General features: G+C 46.8%; 1 protein-coding gene across 7 annotated transcripts in view; it reads right to left on the bottom strand.

Moving 5' to 3' along the window:
* Positions 1–17,499, bottom strand: part of SLC41A3 (solute carrier family 41 member 3) — a 38,855-nt gene that overhangs the window by 10,360 nt on the left and 10,996 nt on the right. For 4 of the 7 annotated variants that reach the window (XM_038771056.1, XM_038771054.1, XM_038771055.1 and 1 more), the window contains 5 exons: positions 10,394–10,501; positions 9,381–9,452; positions 6,064–6,208; positions 962–1,108; positions 45–189 (listed from right to left, as the gene is read on the bottom strand). In XM_038771056.1, the coding sequence (XP_038626984.1) occupies positions 45–189; positions 962–1,108; positions 6,064–6,208; positions 9,381–9,452; positions 10,394–10,423 (539 nt within the window). In that variant the 5' untranslated portion in view covers positions 10,424–10,501. Of the gene's footprint in view, positions 1–44; positions 190–961; positions 1,109–6,063; positions 6,209–9,380; positions 9,453–10,393; positions 10,505–17,499 lie in introns of all 7 variants that reach the window. The other 3 variants (XM_038771052.1, XM_038771050.1, XM_038771053.1) reach the window with 2 other exon arrangements.

A 17,499-nucleotide genomic window follows, 5' to 3' on the forward strand; every position in this document is an offset into this window, starting at 1 on the left:
GATCGGGGGGAAGGCGGGGGGAGAGAGGCCCCCTTTGGGCTCACCTGCTAATTCCCATGGCAATGATGATGGGGTGCCACCCGAATTTCAGGATCTCCAAGATGGCAGGATTTCGTTTGGCAATTACAATCCAAAGCGGTATCAGACTGATGAAGGCACAACAGACCAGTGGAGACAGGAAATAACAGTCTGCCCAGGGATTGAAAAGAAACATGCCAGATTAATGGAGAGGTAGATCCATGGTCCAAAGGCACTCTTCCTCCCTTGAGCTACTTCTTCACAGCCAAGAAAAAAAAAAGACTTCCCTTTGCTGCCCAGTACTACCCAATGAGCCCGATCTGCTCCTCCAGGCTACGGAAGGTATGGACCCTGGGTGGGAAGAAGAGAAGTGGGGTTGGGGTGTGGGGTTGTTCTTCCCCATGGCCAAGGGGTGCTCTTCCTTCTTCTGTGCCCAACTGGTGTTCCCGAGGCTCTAAAGGGACAACCAAGTTACCAAGTTATTTCATCTTTGAGAAACAGGTTGGAAAGTAAATCAAACCGTGTTTCCAATCTGTGGCCATTCTCCCTTTCCCTGGAGGAAAAGAATGCCCCTGGATCATCAGACCGGACGTTTCAACCTGCTGTTAAGTTAAAATGAGACTGGCCCATCCTGCTTTGCCATGTGTTCCTCCCTCCCCACCAAATCCCACTTTGAGAGTTACTGCTTCATTGAGGAGATCCATGTTCTTCAACAACTCTCTGCAGCCTTGCGGGAAATAATTATCCCCATTCCGCTGACGTGAAAAACTGGGACACTGGTTCAAAGACACAAGATTAGTCAGTAGCCGAAGCCAAGGGCTCTGGGCCCTGACCTCATTAAAGCTGGAGCTCTCTCTGCTCTGCCCCAATGACCCTTGCTAGAGCCAACAGGTTCTCCTTCTCCCTTGATTGAAACACACACCGCCCCTGCTTCCGACCTCACCTTTGTATTCATAAAAGATGCTGCTGACTGCCGCCAGGATCACTAGAGTTATCAGGTCTCCGAGACTCGCTGCAATAGGGGCAGCAATGTTATCTGGGTTTATCTCCAGTTTCCGGGAGAGGATAATCACAGCAACCATCACTAGACCTGCAGAAAGGAGAAGAGGGCTTCATTTAGGCTGGGGGGTGTCCCCTCCCTTGAACACCCCCACAGCCAAGGGAAGCCACCGAACCACATCTTACAACCTCCTCCCTTGTCTCGGCAAAGCTACCATCTGCCCTGAAACCACATGGGGCAACCCCCTTACTTCCCCCACTGTCCCTAGGAGACCACCTTTACAAAGTTGGGAAGCTGCAGTCCTTGAGTTCCAGGAATTCACCAAATCCTACCACACCCTTCATTCTACTTCCAACATTCCTGTCCTCTCTCATCATCGCCCCAAGTTTCCAATCCAAAGCATACACCCCATCCCCTTCAACCTGTCTCCACCACTTGCACCGTCACCTCTCCCGCCCCCAATACCTGGCTCAGTTCAGACAGTACAGTCTCCCCAGCTGCTCTCTCTCTTGTGGGAGCCTCAGCTTCTCCCATTGTTTTAACTATCAATCACCTCTACCTGGACGACTTCCAAATCTTCCTCACTCCCCCTGACCTCTCTCCTTCTCTGCAATCTCACATCTCCTCCTGCCTCCAGGACATCTCTATATGGATGGTCCATTGGTACCTCAGACACAACGTGTCCAAAACTGATCCCATATTCCCTCCCAAATCCTCTCCTCCACCTGCTAAAACTTCCTATCACAGTTGACACCACCACCATCCTCCCAACTCTCAGGCCCCTATCCTGGCATTATCCTTGATTCTTCCCTTTCTTTCAACCTCCATATTCAGACTGTCACTAAATCCTGTTCATTCTTCCTTGATGACATGTCCAGAACCTGCTCCTTTCTCTCCATCCAACTTGCTACCATTCTGTTCAAGCGCTTGTCATACCCCAGTTCGACTACTGCATCAGCCTCTTCACAGACCTCCCTGCCTCCAGCCTCTCCAGTCCATACTTCACTCAGCTGCCTGGATCATTTTGCTAAAACATTGCTCTGAATATTTATCTCCAGTCCTCAAAAACCTCCAGTGGTTTTCCGCCCATCTTCCCATCAGATGGAAATAATAATAATAATGGCATTTATTAAGCGCTTACTATGTGCAAAGCACTGTTCTAAGCGCTGGGGAGGTTACAAGGTGATAAGGTTGTCCCACGGGGGGCTCACAGTCTTAATCCCCATTTTACAGATGAGGTAACTGAGGCCCAGAGAAGTGAAGTGACTTGCCCAAAGTCACACAGCTGACAATTGGCAGAGCCGGGATTTGAACCCCTGATCTCTGACTCCAAAGATCGCGCTCTTTCCACTGAGCCACGCTGCTTCTCCAAACTCTGAAACTTCTGATCATCGGCTTTAAGGCACTTGATCAGCCTCACTTTCTTATCCCCTCTCCTCTTCCACTGTGCCCCAGCTCACACATCTCATCTCCCCAATAATAATAATTATGATATTTGTTAAGCGCTTACTATGTGCCAGGCACTATACTAAACGTTGGGGTGGATACAAGCAAATCGGGTTGGACACAGTACCTGTCCCATGTGGGGCTCCCCATTTTACAGATGAGGTAACTGAGGCATAGAGAAATGAAGTGACTTGCCCAAGGTCACATAGCATTAGAACCCATGACTTTCTGACTCACAGGCCCGGGCTCTATCCACTACTCTTTACCCCTCAAACCAACCCACTCGCTGTGCTCCATTCTCATGTTTCCCAACAACAACCTCTTCCTTACACCTTCCTTTCTGCCTGGAACTCGCTCCCCTTTTACATCTGGCATGACATTATTATCTATAAAACCCTTCTAAAATAACATCTCCTCCAGGGGGTCTTCCCTGATTAATCTCTCACTTCTTCCCTCTTTATCTCCCCCACCCCTCAACTCCACTTTGGAAACTCCAGCATCACGTAAGTACTTGGGTACTCACACTCCCCCACAGCACTTAAGACTATTTCTTCATTTCTGAAATTTATTTTAGTGTCTGTCTACTAGATAGTAAGTTCCTCAGGGGAAGGGAAAAGGTCTCCTAATTCTATTGCACTCTGCCAAGCTCTTAGCACAGTGCTTGGCTCTCCGTAGGTGCTCAATGAATACTATTGATGGGCTGATTGATTCAGGGAATATATAAGACTTCTCAACTGAGAGCTATCCAAGACCCAACGTCGAGGCTTCTGATTCCCAAACACCATTTCCTACACTAAACTGCTTGTTTGCAAGAAATCAACCTGCCATCTGCAAGGGAGGTTATTAAATGGCTTTAGGCATTAAAATAAGATATTGAAAAGAAATCTGGAGCAGATTTCTTAAGTAAATTAAATATCTAGGCCTAAAGCAGCATGCCACAGGATGATATGACTGGTCAGTTTACACTGATTCACTATACTGGATCCATTTCCATGACTAGTGGAAAGAGCACAGGCCTGGGAGTCAGAGGACCTGGGTTTTAATCCTGGTTCCACCACTTGTCTGCTGTATGACCTTGGGCAAGTCACTTAACGTTTCTCTGCCTCAGTTCCCCCATCTGTAAATGGGGATTAAGACTATGAGCCCCATATGGGACAGAGACTGCATCCAACCCGATTGTCTTGTATCTACCCCAGTGCTTAATAGAGTACCGGGCACACAGTAAGCACTTAACAAGTACCCTTAAAAAAACAAAACAAAAAACTTCTCTGTGCCTCAGTTACCTCATCTGTAAAATGGGGATTAAGACTGTGAGCCCTATGGGGAACAGGGACTGTTTCACCCAATTATCTTAAATACCATAAAGAAAGAAAAGTTGGGTAAAACGATGTCTTGTTCCATCTAGTTTGTGTGGCCAAGACTGAGGAAGCAACCAGAAACTGAAGTCAGAATAGGCTTCTGGCCTTCTGTAAAACTTTTCAGCCAGCTCTAAACATCATCAAGAAATTTTAAGACTCAGCCAATCAGTCATATTTGCAGAGTGCTTATTGTGTGCAGAGCACTCTACTGAGTGCTTGGGAGAGTACAGTATAACAGTTGTAGACATGTTCCCTGAAGAATCTACAGTCATCCTGGAAGTGTAATTATTGAGCACTCTGCAAATTCAGCGAAGTAGCAGAACTTTCAAAAAACCCAGGTGATGAATAGCAGCCCACACCAGGGAGAAACTACAGACAACTGAAGATTCTCCTCAGAAGTGACAGAATGGAAATCTTACAACTTCTGTCACCTTGTCAGGACATTGAGAGATGAAGCATCGAGTAGAAAAATCACTTCAAGGAGGCTAGCATGTCATTTAGGGGACTAGCTGACTGAAGGTGGCATCAATCAAGTGGCAGTCTTCTGACCGAACTAAAGATCCACGGAGCCGAGATCTGTAGAGCTGATGGCACAGTTTCACCAGGATTATCTGGATGCATTCCCCCATACTTCCCCCTCGTCGCCACATCCATTCTCACAGCCTACTCAGCTGTCTCTCAAGAGATCTCCCACCTGCCTTCAAAAGCCACCTCATTCATTCATACAATCGTATTTATTGAGCGCTTACTGTGTGCACAGCACTGTACTAAGCGCTTGGGAAGTACAAGTTGGCAACATATAGAGACGGTCCCTACCCAACAGTGGGCTCACAGTCTAGAAGGGGGAGACAGAGAACAAAACAAAACATATTAACAAAATAAAATAATTAGAATAAATATGTACAAATAAAATAGAGTAATAAATACGTACAGACATATATACATATATACAGGTGCTGTGGGGAGGGGAAGGAAGTAAGGCAGGGGGGATGGGGAGGAGGAGGAGGGGGAGAGGAAGGAGGGAGCTCAGTATGGGAAGGCCTCCTGGAGGAGGTGAGCTCTCAGTAGGGCCTTGAAGGGAGGAAGAGAGCTAGTTTGGCGGATGTGCTCATCTGTCTGTGCCTCTGAATCCATCTCTTCTCTATTTCTAAGAGCATTTGCAACCCGCTCTTCTTCCCTCCATGGCCGCCATCTTCGACCTCCCACTCTCTAATGGCTCCCTTCCCCTCTGCCTTCAAAACATACCCATATCTCTCTTATCCTAAAAAAATCCTTCTCTGCACAGCACTTCACCAGCCAGCTATCATCCCACCTCAGTCCTCCATTCCCATCCAAACTCCTCAAACCGATCTTACATACACGCATCTCTTCCCAGTTTCCCTCCTCCGACTCTCTTCTTATCCTCCTACAACCACTGAGACGTCCCCCTCCTTAGACCACTCATAAGCCAGAGCCACCATGGGCGGACTGCTCACTGGAAAGGGGAAAGGGGTTCGGCCTGGCCTAGACAAGTTAAGTGGTTGTGGCAGCATTTAAGAGGATCCTGCCATCACTTTCGTGGTTTTTGCCAGGGCTGAGCACAGGCATTTAATTAATTAATTAATAATGGCACTTATTAAGCACTTACTATGTGCAAAGCACTGATGTAAGCGCATTTGCACTTACCTGTACACCAGGGTCCCAAAGGAAGGGTCATCTGTTCACTTTGCTCTGCACACAGTAAAAGCTCAATAAATTTGATTGAATGTATGAATGAGTGACTAACTCGAGGCTGAGCTACTAACCTGAACCCTTTCTGGGATTCAGAGTAAAGCAGCATGGCGTAATGGAAAGAGCACGGGCCCGAGAGTCAGAAGATCATGAGTTCTAATCCTGGCTCTACCACTTGTCTGTGTGATCTTGGGCACATCACTTGACTTCTCTGTGCCTCAGTTACCTCATCTGAACAGGGACTGTGTCCAACCTGATTTGCTTGTATCTCCCCCCCAGCGCTTGTTACAGTGGCTGGCACATAGTAAGCACTTAAAAAGTACCATAATTACTATTATTCAAAGAGTTCCCTGTCCTCGGTATGCACCCCAGCTAATTAGGCATGGAGAAGGATTCCCAGGAGCAGAAAGTGGGGGTGCTCAATCTTCAGGGATTTTGGAACGAAGTTTCTCAAGAGCAGAAGAGGTCCATCTTGTGGGATTGAACTGACAAGCAGGTTCGGAGTTCCCAGAAGAGTGAAATGAAGCTCACCAAGAACAAGGGCCGTCACAAAGGCTGTTGTAATGCTGCTGGCACAGAGCACGATGGCCTTATCCAGCATCATCTGTTTGCTTATGGTGGCTCCCAGGAACAGCGCTGCCAAAGCAGCCAGGAGCCCCGCCACTGTGGCCTGTACCTGCCAGGACAGAAATTGGAGATATGAGGGGCAGAGAGAGAGCAAGGCAGGGAGCGAGTGAGACCGTGGGAGGCAGAGTGTCAAAGAGTGCGGGAGACAGAGAGCTCCAGAGACAGAGCGCGAGAGACGTGGAGTGCGAGACAGAGTGAGCAAGACGGAGTGCGCGAGAGAGGGCGAGTGGGTGACAGAGCACCAAGGAGAGAGGGAGTGTGTGAGCCAAAGCGACACAAGAATCCCCCAAGGAGAGGGTATTCAGGGGAAATAAATTAATCAATCAATGGTATTTGAGCATTTACTGTATGAAGAGCACTGTACTAAGTGCTTGGGAGAGTACAATGTGCCTTTAGATAACTGGTCCCATTTGCCTCTCTTTGGCTCTTCCTGGTCACTTCGCTGGGTACTTTCCAAAAAGGTAGCCCAAACAAAGTAGCAGAATAATAATCCCAGACTTGCCTCTTAACTTGTCCTGGCTCCCCTAATGCCCTTCTTCCTGTCTTCATTACTACTGCGGGTCAAAGATAAACTCTTGACCCTCTGCTCTACACTGCTAAAGAAAAATGGGAGCAGCAGCACAAGCACTCGGACTGGTGCTTAAAATGCAAGCTCTGTAACCCCAGGAATTGGAATCATATATGAGGGAAGGGGCGGCAACCAGGGCACCAGGCACAGCAGTGGTCTGGAAGGGCAGGAGATCCAGGCTCTAGTCCCAGCTCTGCCACTGGCCTGCTGGGTGACCTAGGGCAAGTCACTTCACCTTTCTGGGCCTCAGTGGCCTTAGTTGTAAGATAATAATAATAATGATGTTATTTGCTAAGCGCTTACTATGTGCCAAGCACTGTTCTAAGCGTTGGGGTGGATACAAGGTAATCAGGTTGTCCCACGCGGGGTTTACAGTCTTAATCTCCATTTTACAGATGAGGTAACTGAGCCACAGAGAAGTTAAGTGACTTGCCCAAGGTCACACAGCAGACAAGTAGCAGAGCTGGAATTAGATCCCATGTCCTCTGACTCCCAAGCCTGTGCTCTTTCCACTAAGCCATGCTGCTTCTCTCAAGATACCTGCCTTTCTCTACCTCTTAGATTCTGAGCCCTGTGTGGATTAAGGGACTGCATCTGATATCTCCAAGAGACCTTCTCTGACTCGGCCTTCATTTCCCCTACTCCCTCTTCTTTCTGTGTCACCCTTGCACTTGGATCTGTACCCTTTAGGCACTTGATATTCACCCCACCCTCAGCCCCACAGCACTTAGGTATGCATAAAAATAATGGCATCTGTTAAATGCTTACTATGTGCCAGGCACTGTACTAAGCGCTGGAGTGGATACAAGCAGATCAGGTTGGACACAGTCCCTGTCCCAGGTGGGGCTCCTAGTTTCAATCTCCATTTTACAGATGAAGTAACTGAGGCACAGGGAAGTTAGGTGACTTGACCAAGGTCACACAGCAGACAAGTGATGGAGCTGAATTAGAACCCATGTCCTCTGACTCCCAAGTCCATCCTCTTTCCACTAGGCCATGCTGCTCCTCATATCCATGATTTATTTTAAGGTATGTCTCCCCCACTGAACGCTCCTGGTGGGCAGGGATCGTTTCTACCAACTCTGTTGCATTGTACTCATCAAAAGAGTGAGGACAATGCTCTGCACATGGTAAGTGCTTAATAAATACCATTGATTGATTGATTGATTGATTGATTGGGAGCAGATTAGCTGGTGGGACTGGGTGCTGGGAGGTGAAAATGGCATCACCCAACCCAGGGAATGGGTATCTGCCACTCGGTGTGGCTGGTGCCACAGATGCAGGAAGCAGTGCAGGGCAGTGGCTGCCCGGTGTCCTGGAGTGGGGGCTGGGAGGTGCACCCCTAACCAGGGAAGACCACAACCACTAGTGCCAAGCTGGAAGAGCTGCGCAACCTCGCAGAGAATTTCCTTGCTCTTCGGAGAGGTTAATCACCTGCAGACTCCCTCTCTGCCTGCAGCTGCGATGGCACGGGACACTGCCTGTGGAGAAGATTGCTGGACTACGGGGGCAGAGGAGGCACTGGCCATGGTGAAGAGCCAGTTTCTGGGGCTGGGAGGTCAGCCCGAAGCCTGGCAGACTGAGGCTGGGGAGAGCGTGGGACTGTCCATGGGGTGGAAGGAATGACAAATCACCTCCAGTCCCAGCCCCGGGTAGCCTAGCCCAGAGTCCATTGGCTGGGTTGCCAAATTCCATCTTTCATTCCCAGCTGGGAGCTGTGGGAAAAGGAGGAGCTTACGACCACTGGATGCCAAGCTCCCTGACTAGACTGTAAGCTCCTTGAAGATAAGAGATCGTGTCTACCAATTCTATTGTATTGTGCTCTCAGGCACAGAGAAGCAGCAAGGCTTAGTGGATAGAGCACAGGCCTGGGAGTTAGAAGAACCTGAGTTCTAATCTCAGCTCCACCACATGTCTGCTGTGTGACCTTGGGCAAGGCACTTCACTTCTCTGGGCCTCAGTTCCCTCATCTGTAAAATGCAGATTAAGTCTGGGAGCCCCATACGGGACAGGGACTGTGTCCAACCTGATCAGCTTGTATCTACTCCAGCACTTAGAACAGTGCTTGGCACATAGTAAGTGCTTAACAAGTACCATAATTATTATTACTTAGAACAGTGCCCCGCACACAGTAAGCATTCAATGCATACCATTGATTGACTGATTGAGGGGTCAATATGCTACCGGGAACAGAGGCAAGAGGAGCAGCCTGTGGGCTGCAGTGGCACTGTCCAGTGGGGATGTAAAGTGGGTTTAAGCAGGGGAGAGAGATAAGGGACAGGGGGAAAAGGCCAGAAGGGGAGTGATGGGGGCTGAGCCAGGAGTGGCTTCTGTGTGAACAGAGGTTTGGGTAGATTTCTGAATGATTTCATTTACCATGCTCCTGGAGTGCCACGGGCATCAAAACCTAACGATGTCCTGCTGAATGGGAGACGAGGAGAGAATGGCAAACTTCTCCCCACCTCAGGAAGGCCAAATGTCTGAAGCCAGTCCCGGCTGTTGAGAATAGTAGGGGAATGTGTGCTTTATACCTAGTTTCCCAACTGCCACCTCTTCAAAATGGCCTTCGGGAAAAGAACAGGTGATGGAAGTAAAAGTTGGAAGGAGGAAGAGTTTGGTAAGAGAAATAAACCGGAGTGAATAAACAGCTCACCTGAATGACAGCCAGGTTGCTGATAACCACATTCCACTGCTCAGATCGACTGTCCATTTGTCCTGTGTTGGCCTGGAGGATAAGGGAGAAGAGTGAAATTAATAACTGTGATATTTGCTAAATGATTACTGTGGGTCAAGCATTGCTTTAAGTGCAAGGTAAATCCGAGATCTTTAGGTGCCACATGGGACTCACAGTCTGAGTAGGAGGGAGACCAGGTAGTGAATTCCCGTTTTAGATATGAGGGAACTGAAGTCCAGAGAAGTCACGTGATTTGCCCAAGGTCACACAGCAGGCAAGTGGCAGAGCCGGGATTAGAACCTGGGTCCTGTGACTCCTAGGCTCATGCCGTTTCCACCAGGCCAGCTGCTAAGACCTGCCCCAAGGACAAATGGGGTCGCAAGGCAGGAAAACATTCACTGGGGGACATTTTTTGGCTGGGGGTAGGGGGAGAGACTTTTTATGGTCTGGACTCCTGAGCTGCAGAATTTAGGAGACTCCCCTCTCCTCCCCACCCTCTCAATGCTGTCTATCCTTGCCAGGAATCGGCTAAATGACGGTTTCTTCACCAATCAATCGATCGTATTTATTGAACAGTTAACTGTTTACAGAGCACTTTACTAAGTGCTTGGGAGAGTACAATTACAACTGAGCTAGTAGACCTATTCCCTGGCCACAATGAACTTACAATCTAGTTATCTTGTATCTACTCCAGCGCTGAGCACAGTGCTTGGCACATAGTAAGCACTTAACAAATACCACACTGGTTATTATTATTAGATGGCACTCCCTTGTGAATAAGAGTCACAGCCCTCTCTTGATTCCACATAACTCCACCCCGAGAGAATAGCGGAGTTAAATTTGGCCCAACCCCTCCCTTTCAATTAGTGAAGTAACAGAGGGCCAAAATGGAACCTTTCAGCTACCATCTCGAGCCCTGACGTGAGAACTCGATCAAGTAAAAAAAAACTCTTTGCTGCTGGTAAAAGCTCCCAGGAGCCATGTCAACTCACAGCTGTAGAAAGCCGGGATGCTAGAGTCATTTCCAGATTTCCCTTCAGACCCACTAGGGCTGGTATCAAGGTGATAATTTCTTCAATTTGCTTAAACACCTTCCAGTTCTGCTAAGGGAAGAACAGAGAGTCCATCAGCCCAAGCACACAAATAAGCACACGCTCACCTGGAACATTTACATGTCTCCACCCACTCCTCCATCTAACTCACATCACAGTCAAAACACTACCACCTTCCTGTCCCAGAGATCCCCCACCCTTGGTATCATCTTTGATCTGCACAGTCTGTTAACACTCACCTTCAGTCGGTCAATAAATCCTGCCAATTTTTCCTCCGGAACGTTTCACAGATCCTTCCTCTCAAACGGTTAACACCTCGGTACAGGCTCTTGCCATATTGCAACTAGACTAGTCGATTAGCTTCCTTGCTGATCTCCCTACCCCTCCCCTCTCTGGTCTATACTGTACTCTGCTGCCCAGATCATCTTTCTAAAACGTCATCTAGCACACATCTCCCCACTCCTCAAAAACCTCCAATGGTTGCCCATTTCTCTCGGGGTTAAGCAGAAACTCCTGACCATTGGTATCCAGGTACTCCAGTAACTCTCACTCATCAGCAATCTTCTCCCACCACACTCTCGCTCGCACTTATGAGTAGCTCAATTTACATTCATTTTTCTATTTCTCCTGCCATGCTCCTGCTATAAGCAGTTGTAGTGCTATTCTTTCTCCTGCTCCACCTATTTGTAACTAATTTATGCTTTTCTGACTTCCCCCACTATATTGTCAGCTCCTTAAGGGCAGGGACCATGTCTACTCCTCTTGAACTCTCCCAAATAATAACGAGGGCATTTGTTAAGCGCTTACTATGTGCAAAGCACTGTTCTAAGCACTGGGGGGATACAACGTGATCAGGTTACCCCACGTGGGGCTCACACTCTTAATCCCCATTTTACAGATGAGGTAACTGAGGCTCAGAGAAGTTAAGTAACTTGCCTAAGGTCCTACGGCACACGTGGCAGAGCTGGGATTAGAACCTCTGACTCCCAAGCTTGCGCTCTTTCCACTGAGCCACGCTGCTCCCAAATCCTGTGCTCCCCACCCAGTAGGCTCTTAATAAATACTGTGGCACTTTATGCCCTATAATGGAACGCCAAAATGAATCCAGGTCCCAGAACACCCTGCTTCACGTAAGAAGATCTCACATGATGGAGGATGAGGTGGGGACACTCTTAATAGTGGGTTCAGCACAGCTGAAAACTTGATATTGGCTAGAACATGTTTACCTTAAATATTTTGACTAGAACATTGTTAGAAAAATAGGGAATGGTCATCTGACCATGCAGTCCTGTTTGGATACCACCTTTCAAAGCCTTATTAAAATCACATCTCCTCCAAGAGGCCTCCCTGACTAAAACCCAATTCCTGCTCTGCCTCCCTTCTGCTTCACCCTTGCACTTGGTTTTATGCCCTTTACTCACCCCACCCTCAGCCCCACAGCACTTATGTACACATCTGAATTTATTTATGTTAATGTCTGTCTCCTCCTCTGGACTGTAAGCTCATTGTGGGCAGAGAACATGTCTAACAACTCTGTTATATTGTACTCTCCCAAATGCTTACTACAGTGTTCTGCACACGGTAAGTGCTCAGTAAGTACAACTGATTGATTGATAAAGAAGGCTGTGGGGTCAGACATTATGACCCTAGGTGTGTGTATGCGGTGTCTGACCCTAACCGTACCACAGCGTAGGTTTTTCTTAATATGAGGTTTTGCAAGAATGGAAACTCTGTGCTTTAAGGGAGACGAGTTCTGCCCCACTAGTGGAACGTGTGAGTCCCAGCCAGCACCAGAAATATCAGCAACATCAGCCTCCAGAGACCAAAGTACATCTAGGCTAATTATTATTTTGAGAAGGGCCCTGGGGGAGGTCAGATAATGTGCTGAGAAAGCCCTCTTCTTCTCCTTGTTACCCAAATAGAATAAAGTTTGCACTTAATTGGCAAGTAGAATCAGACTCTAGTGAGGTCCAGGAGAGAGATATCTCTCTTCGGGGGTTGCTTGTTCGAGATTTCTCTCAAAACAACAGAGAGATCTCCAGGAGATGTTATACAGGAAAAACTGGCAGGATTTGGCAGCAGATCGAATGCGAGAATTGAAGGACAGAAAGGAGTCATGGATGACATCGAGGTTGCAGGGTTCTGGGAAAGTTGGGAGGGAGGGGGAGGAGTCGACTTAGGGGGAAAGATGAGGCGTCATATCGAGTTTGAGGTGTCAAAAGGATATCCGAACGGAGCTGTCCTGGAGGCAAGAAAATATGCTGGATTGTACAGAAGACACATGCAGTTTCTTAAACAGTTTCACCAGGATCACCTATGAACCAGATTTAACATCAAATAGTATGGCAAGATGACCAACGAGGTTTCAGTATGCAGTCAGCTCACCAGCCTTGAAGTGATGCCTACAGCCACAGAGCTCCTCTGGGAAGGATGTGTGAGGAGAATGGATGACCACAGAATATTTAAATAGCTGCTGTTGGGGGAACTGAAAGGAGTTACAAGCCAGGTGGGCAGAATAGATGATACAAAGACATAGTGAAGTACGATTTCAAACAATGCAAAATATATGCGGACAGTTGGGAGACCTCTGAAATGGGCCGACTAACCTGGAGACCAGCAATCAGGAAAGGGCACCAAGAGACAGACCCGTGACAGAGGTAGGACCTGAATGGGATGCTTAGTAAAGTGTTCAATCAATCAATAGTATGTATTAAGTGCTTACTGTGTGCAGAGCACTGTACTCGGCATTTGGGAGAGTATGCCAGAGTTGTTAGACATGCACCCTGCTCACAAGGAGCTTACGGTCTAGAGGGGGAGACAGACAAAGTAAATTATGGCTATGTACATAAGTACTATAGGGCTGAGGGTGGGGTGAATAGCAAGTGATTAAAGGGTACAGATTCTAGGCACAGAGGCCAAGAGACGCAGGAGGGACAGGGAGTAAGGGAAATGAGGGCTTAGTCGAGCAAGACCTCTTGGAGGAGATGTGATTTTGGTAAGACTTTGAAGGTGGGAAAAATGGTGGTCTGTCGTATATGTAGAGGGAGGGAGTTCCAGGCCAGGACAGTTTAATTTATATATGATACAGCCATACTCCACTTTCTCTGTTGAGGAGAGGACAAAAGGAAATGATCTCAAGCTGCAGGCTGTGAGAATTAGGATAGCCATTTCCTGAATAGTAACCATGGAAGGTAATGGATCTTCTTTTGAGAAGGTGTTTAAAACTTTGAAAGATGCCTTCAAAGATATCCTTACCTATTACGATTATTATAGTATTTGTTAAGCACTTACTATGTGCCAAGCACTGTTCTAAGAGCTGGAGTACATATGAGTTAATCAGGTCAAACACAGTCCCTGTCCCAAGTAGAAGAGATAACAGGTACAAAGAAGGAGCTGGTGGTCTTTCCTTCCTTCCCCACATAAAGCGTGCTTGAAAATTGACCCATGGATCTTCTTAGAAAGGGATGGTAGGTGACCTTTATTCATTCATTCATTCAATCAATCATATTTATTGAGTGCTTACTGTGTGCAGTGCACTGTACTAAGTGCTTGGGAAGTACAAGTCAGCAACATATAGAGACGGTCCCTACCCAACAATGGGGTCACAGTTTAGAAGGAGGAGACAGACAACAAAACAAAACATGTAAACAGGTGTCAAAATAGTCAGAACAAATAGAATTATAGCTATATGCACATCATTAACAAAATAAATAGAATAGTAAATATGTACAAGTAAAATAAATAGAGTAATAAATCTGTACAAATATATACAATGCTGTGGGGAGGGGAAGGAGGCAGGGTGGGGGGATGGGGTGGAGGAGAGGAAAAAGGGGGCTCAGTCTGGGAAGGCCTCCTGGAGGAGGAGAGCTCTCAGTAGGGCTTTGAAGGGAGGAAGAGAGCTAGCTTGGTGGATGTGTGGAGGGAGGACATTCCAGGCCAGGGGAAGGACATGGGCCAGGGGTCGACGGTGGGACAGGCAAGAACGAGGTACAGTGAGGAGGTTAGCGGCAGAGGAGTGGAGGGTGCGGGCTGGGCTGTAGAAGGAGAATAGGGAGGTGAGGTAGAAGGGGGCGAGGTGATGGAGAGCCTTGAAGCTGAGAGTGGGGAGTTTTTGCCTGATTCCTAGGTTGACAGGCAGCCACTGCAGATTTTTGAGGAGGGGAGTAACACGCCCAGAGCGTTTCTGTACAAAGATAATCCGGGCAGCAGAGCAAAGTATAGACTGAAGTGGGGAGAGACAGGAGGATGGAAGATCAGAGAGGAGGCTGATGCAGTAAACTCTGTAAACTCAGGGAACTCTGTAGACAACCCTTCCTCATTGATCTGCCATGCACTGCTCATGGGTTCAGTGATTTTTATCTGGGCATGAGCAATTGCATGTATTGTTCTCAACATGCCTCCTAAGAACACATACCAGAGAAAACAGAGCCATTCAAAGATCTCTCCAAGGCCCCTTTACCCATTCCTCCAGCAGGATGGGGGTTGGATGTTTCAAGAGAAAAGGCCCTAAGACTCCGAGTGAGGTTCAGCGACCCAGGGAGGAGATTAAGTTACATCTGGCACTGGCATGGAACCCTGGAGAAGTCAATTAACCTCAAGATACTATCTCAGATGTCTTGTACTACTAATCAGTGATAATATCCACCAGTTCTCCTAGAGGGCTGCATTTCTGCAACTCTTGTGTTAAGGAAAACTCACGCTGTAGTACACACTTGTTTAGATGCAGATACACTTGTGTACCCATACAAGCAGTTTCTTCTGATCGGGTGACACACTGAGCCCATCCAGACTTGCATTTCCAGACAAATGTTCTCTCGTGGTTTTCCAGCCAAGATGCAGCGTGAAAACCCACATTACTGCAGAATTGAGTGTACCTTGAATTTTTAGATTGCATGTACTTTTCCATTATCTAGTTTATCTTCAAAACATCCCGGGGGTGGGGGGGGGGGGGCAAGTCATCCCCCCAGCCAGTTCTACAAATGAGGAAACTAAGACACAGAGACCTTAAGTAACTTGCCTGAAATCACATAGCAGGCCTTCCCAAGCACTTAGTTGTACTTCCCAAGCGCTTAGTACAGTGCTCTGCACACAGTAAGTGCTCAATAAATACGATTGAATGAATGAATGGTAGAACTGGGACTAGAACCCAGGTCTCCTGACTCCCAGTGCCACACTCTTTTCATCAGCCAAGTTACCATTCCATGAACTCCTTTGTAAAAATGGGTGGGGGACAAAGAGGGAGGGAGGGTTGGGGAAGGACCCCACGAAACCCCAAAATGCTAGATCAACATCAGAAACTGACTGTCCTTCATCACTACCAAGCTCAGGGACAGGAATTCCACCTCCATTCTCAAATTGGGTTTTGGTTAGACCAACAAGCTTGTGCAACAGATGGCCACAAATTCCTATTACCCTGCGTGTTCAGTGACCTAACGACAAGTCTACAATTCATTTCTGGGCTTCCCAAGTTACTTTTGGGGCTCGATTATTTAAAAGGCCAAAGAAATGGATTCCCTACTATTTGTGAGTTATACATGAACTTGAGTGAGAAAGCACAGAATAAGAAAAGGTTTTAAAACAATTCTATCGCATCCAACAACTCTTATTATAGTGTACTCTCCCAAGAGCTTAGTACAGTGCTCTGCACACAGTAAGCACTCAATAAATACCATTGATTGGATCCACACTGTTGGAGAGTACAGCAATTTCTGCTATACCACATATTTTCATTATGTGATTTGAATACAGCACAAGGAAAGTATTAGGGAACATTCTTCCCCCAAGATTAATCTATTCTGGGTATAACACGATGCACAAGTTGCTACAAGTAGATTTCTTACTGGGGAATGGTGGCGACGGTCAAGGTGTGAAACTGCAATGCTTCCCAGCCTATGCCTTGGCCTAACTGCATAGTACTATACAACACTTTGTGTTTTTGCAATTTTTATAGTATTTAGTTCAGTAAAATAGCAAAGAATGCAAAACGTAGAAAGCTTTCTTCTAGTGGTGGACATAAGAATGATGATCTTTTTATCAGCACTTGGCCCAAAGTAAATGCTTAAATAGCACAATTATTAGTCCACTACATTGGAAGCTCCTACAGAGCAGGAATCAGGCCTACTGACTCTATTGTCTTGTACTCTCCCGAGTGCTCAGAACAGTGCTCTGAACACAGTAAGTGCTCAATAAACACGACTGATTGATAAGATTTCTATCAAAAATTAACTTGTATCGCCACTAGTGCTTAGTACAGTGCCTGGCATACAGTAAGTGCTTAAATATCATTTTAAAAAAGTAAATCATGGTGACATCTTTGAACCATCTATCCCCTATTCCATTAATACCCACTGAATCAATGGTTGAGCCTCCCAAGGGACAGAGACTATGTCTAATTCCCACCTGTTTATAGACTTTCAGGGCTTAGTACAGTGCTCTGCAAACAGAGAGCACTTAGTAAATATTATTATTCTTACTATACGATTTTCTCATAACACCAAGTTCTTCAAAAAACAAAGCAATGGCATTACAGCTGAAAAAAACTGTCTAATATTCTGATATCAGCCTTATTTACTAAATCCAGATCCCATCTCACTGCACTTTGGGTTGGTCTAGATTACACTCCTTTCCTGTTTTTAGTCAGGATGTCATCAAAGCATAAAAAATTTCAGTCAGTGATCCACCAATAAATAGCACAAGAGGATCCTTGGAGGAATCAGGAGGAAGTTAACCTGCTCCGTGAGCTTGGGTACGTCACTTCACTTCCCTGGGCCTCAGTTCCCTCATCCATACAATGGGGATTAAGACTGTGAGCCCCATGTGGGACAGGGACTGTGTCCAACCTGACTGACTTGTATCTACCCCAGCGCTTAGAAAGGTGCTTGGCACATAATAAGCGCTTAACAAATACCATACTTATTATTATTATTATTAAATTAGTTGGCAGAAAATTCCATCTCTTTGCAGGAGCTACTCTTCCTTGAGTATGCAGACCCATCATCAGCTTCCTAATGCCAGAACAAAGCATTCCAAAATCTCAAAGCATTGAC

This window comes from Tachyglossus aculeatus, chromosome X2 (assembly GCF_015852505.1).
Source record: "Tachyglossus aculeatus isolate mTacAcu1 chromosome X2, mTacAcu1.pri, whole genome shotgun sequence".
Lineage (NCBI taxonomy): Eukaryota > Metazoa > Chordata > Mammalia > Monotremata > Tachyglossidae > Tachyglossus > Tachyglossus aculeatus.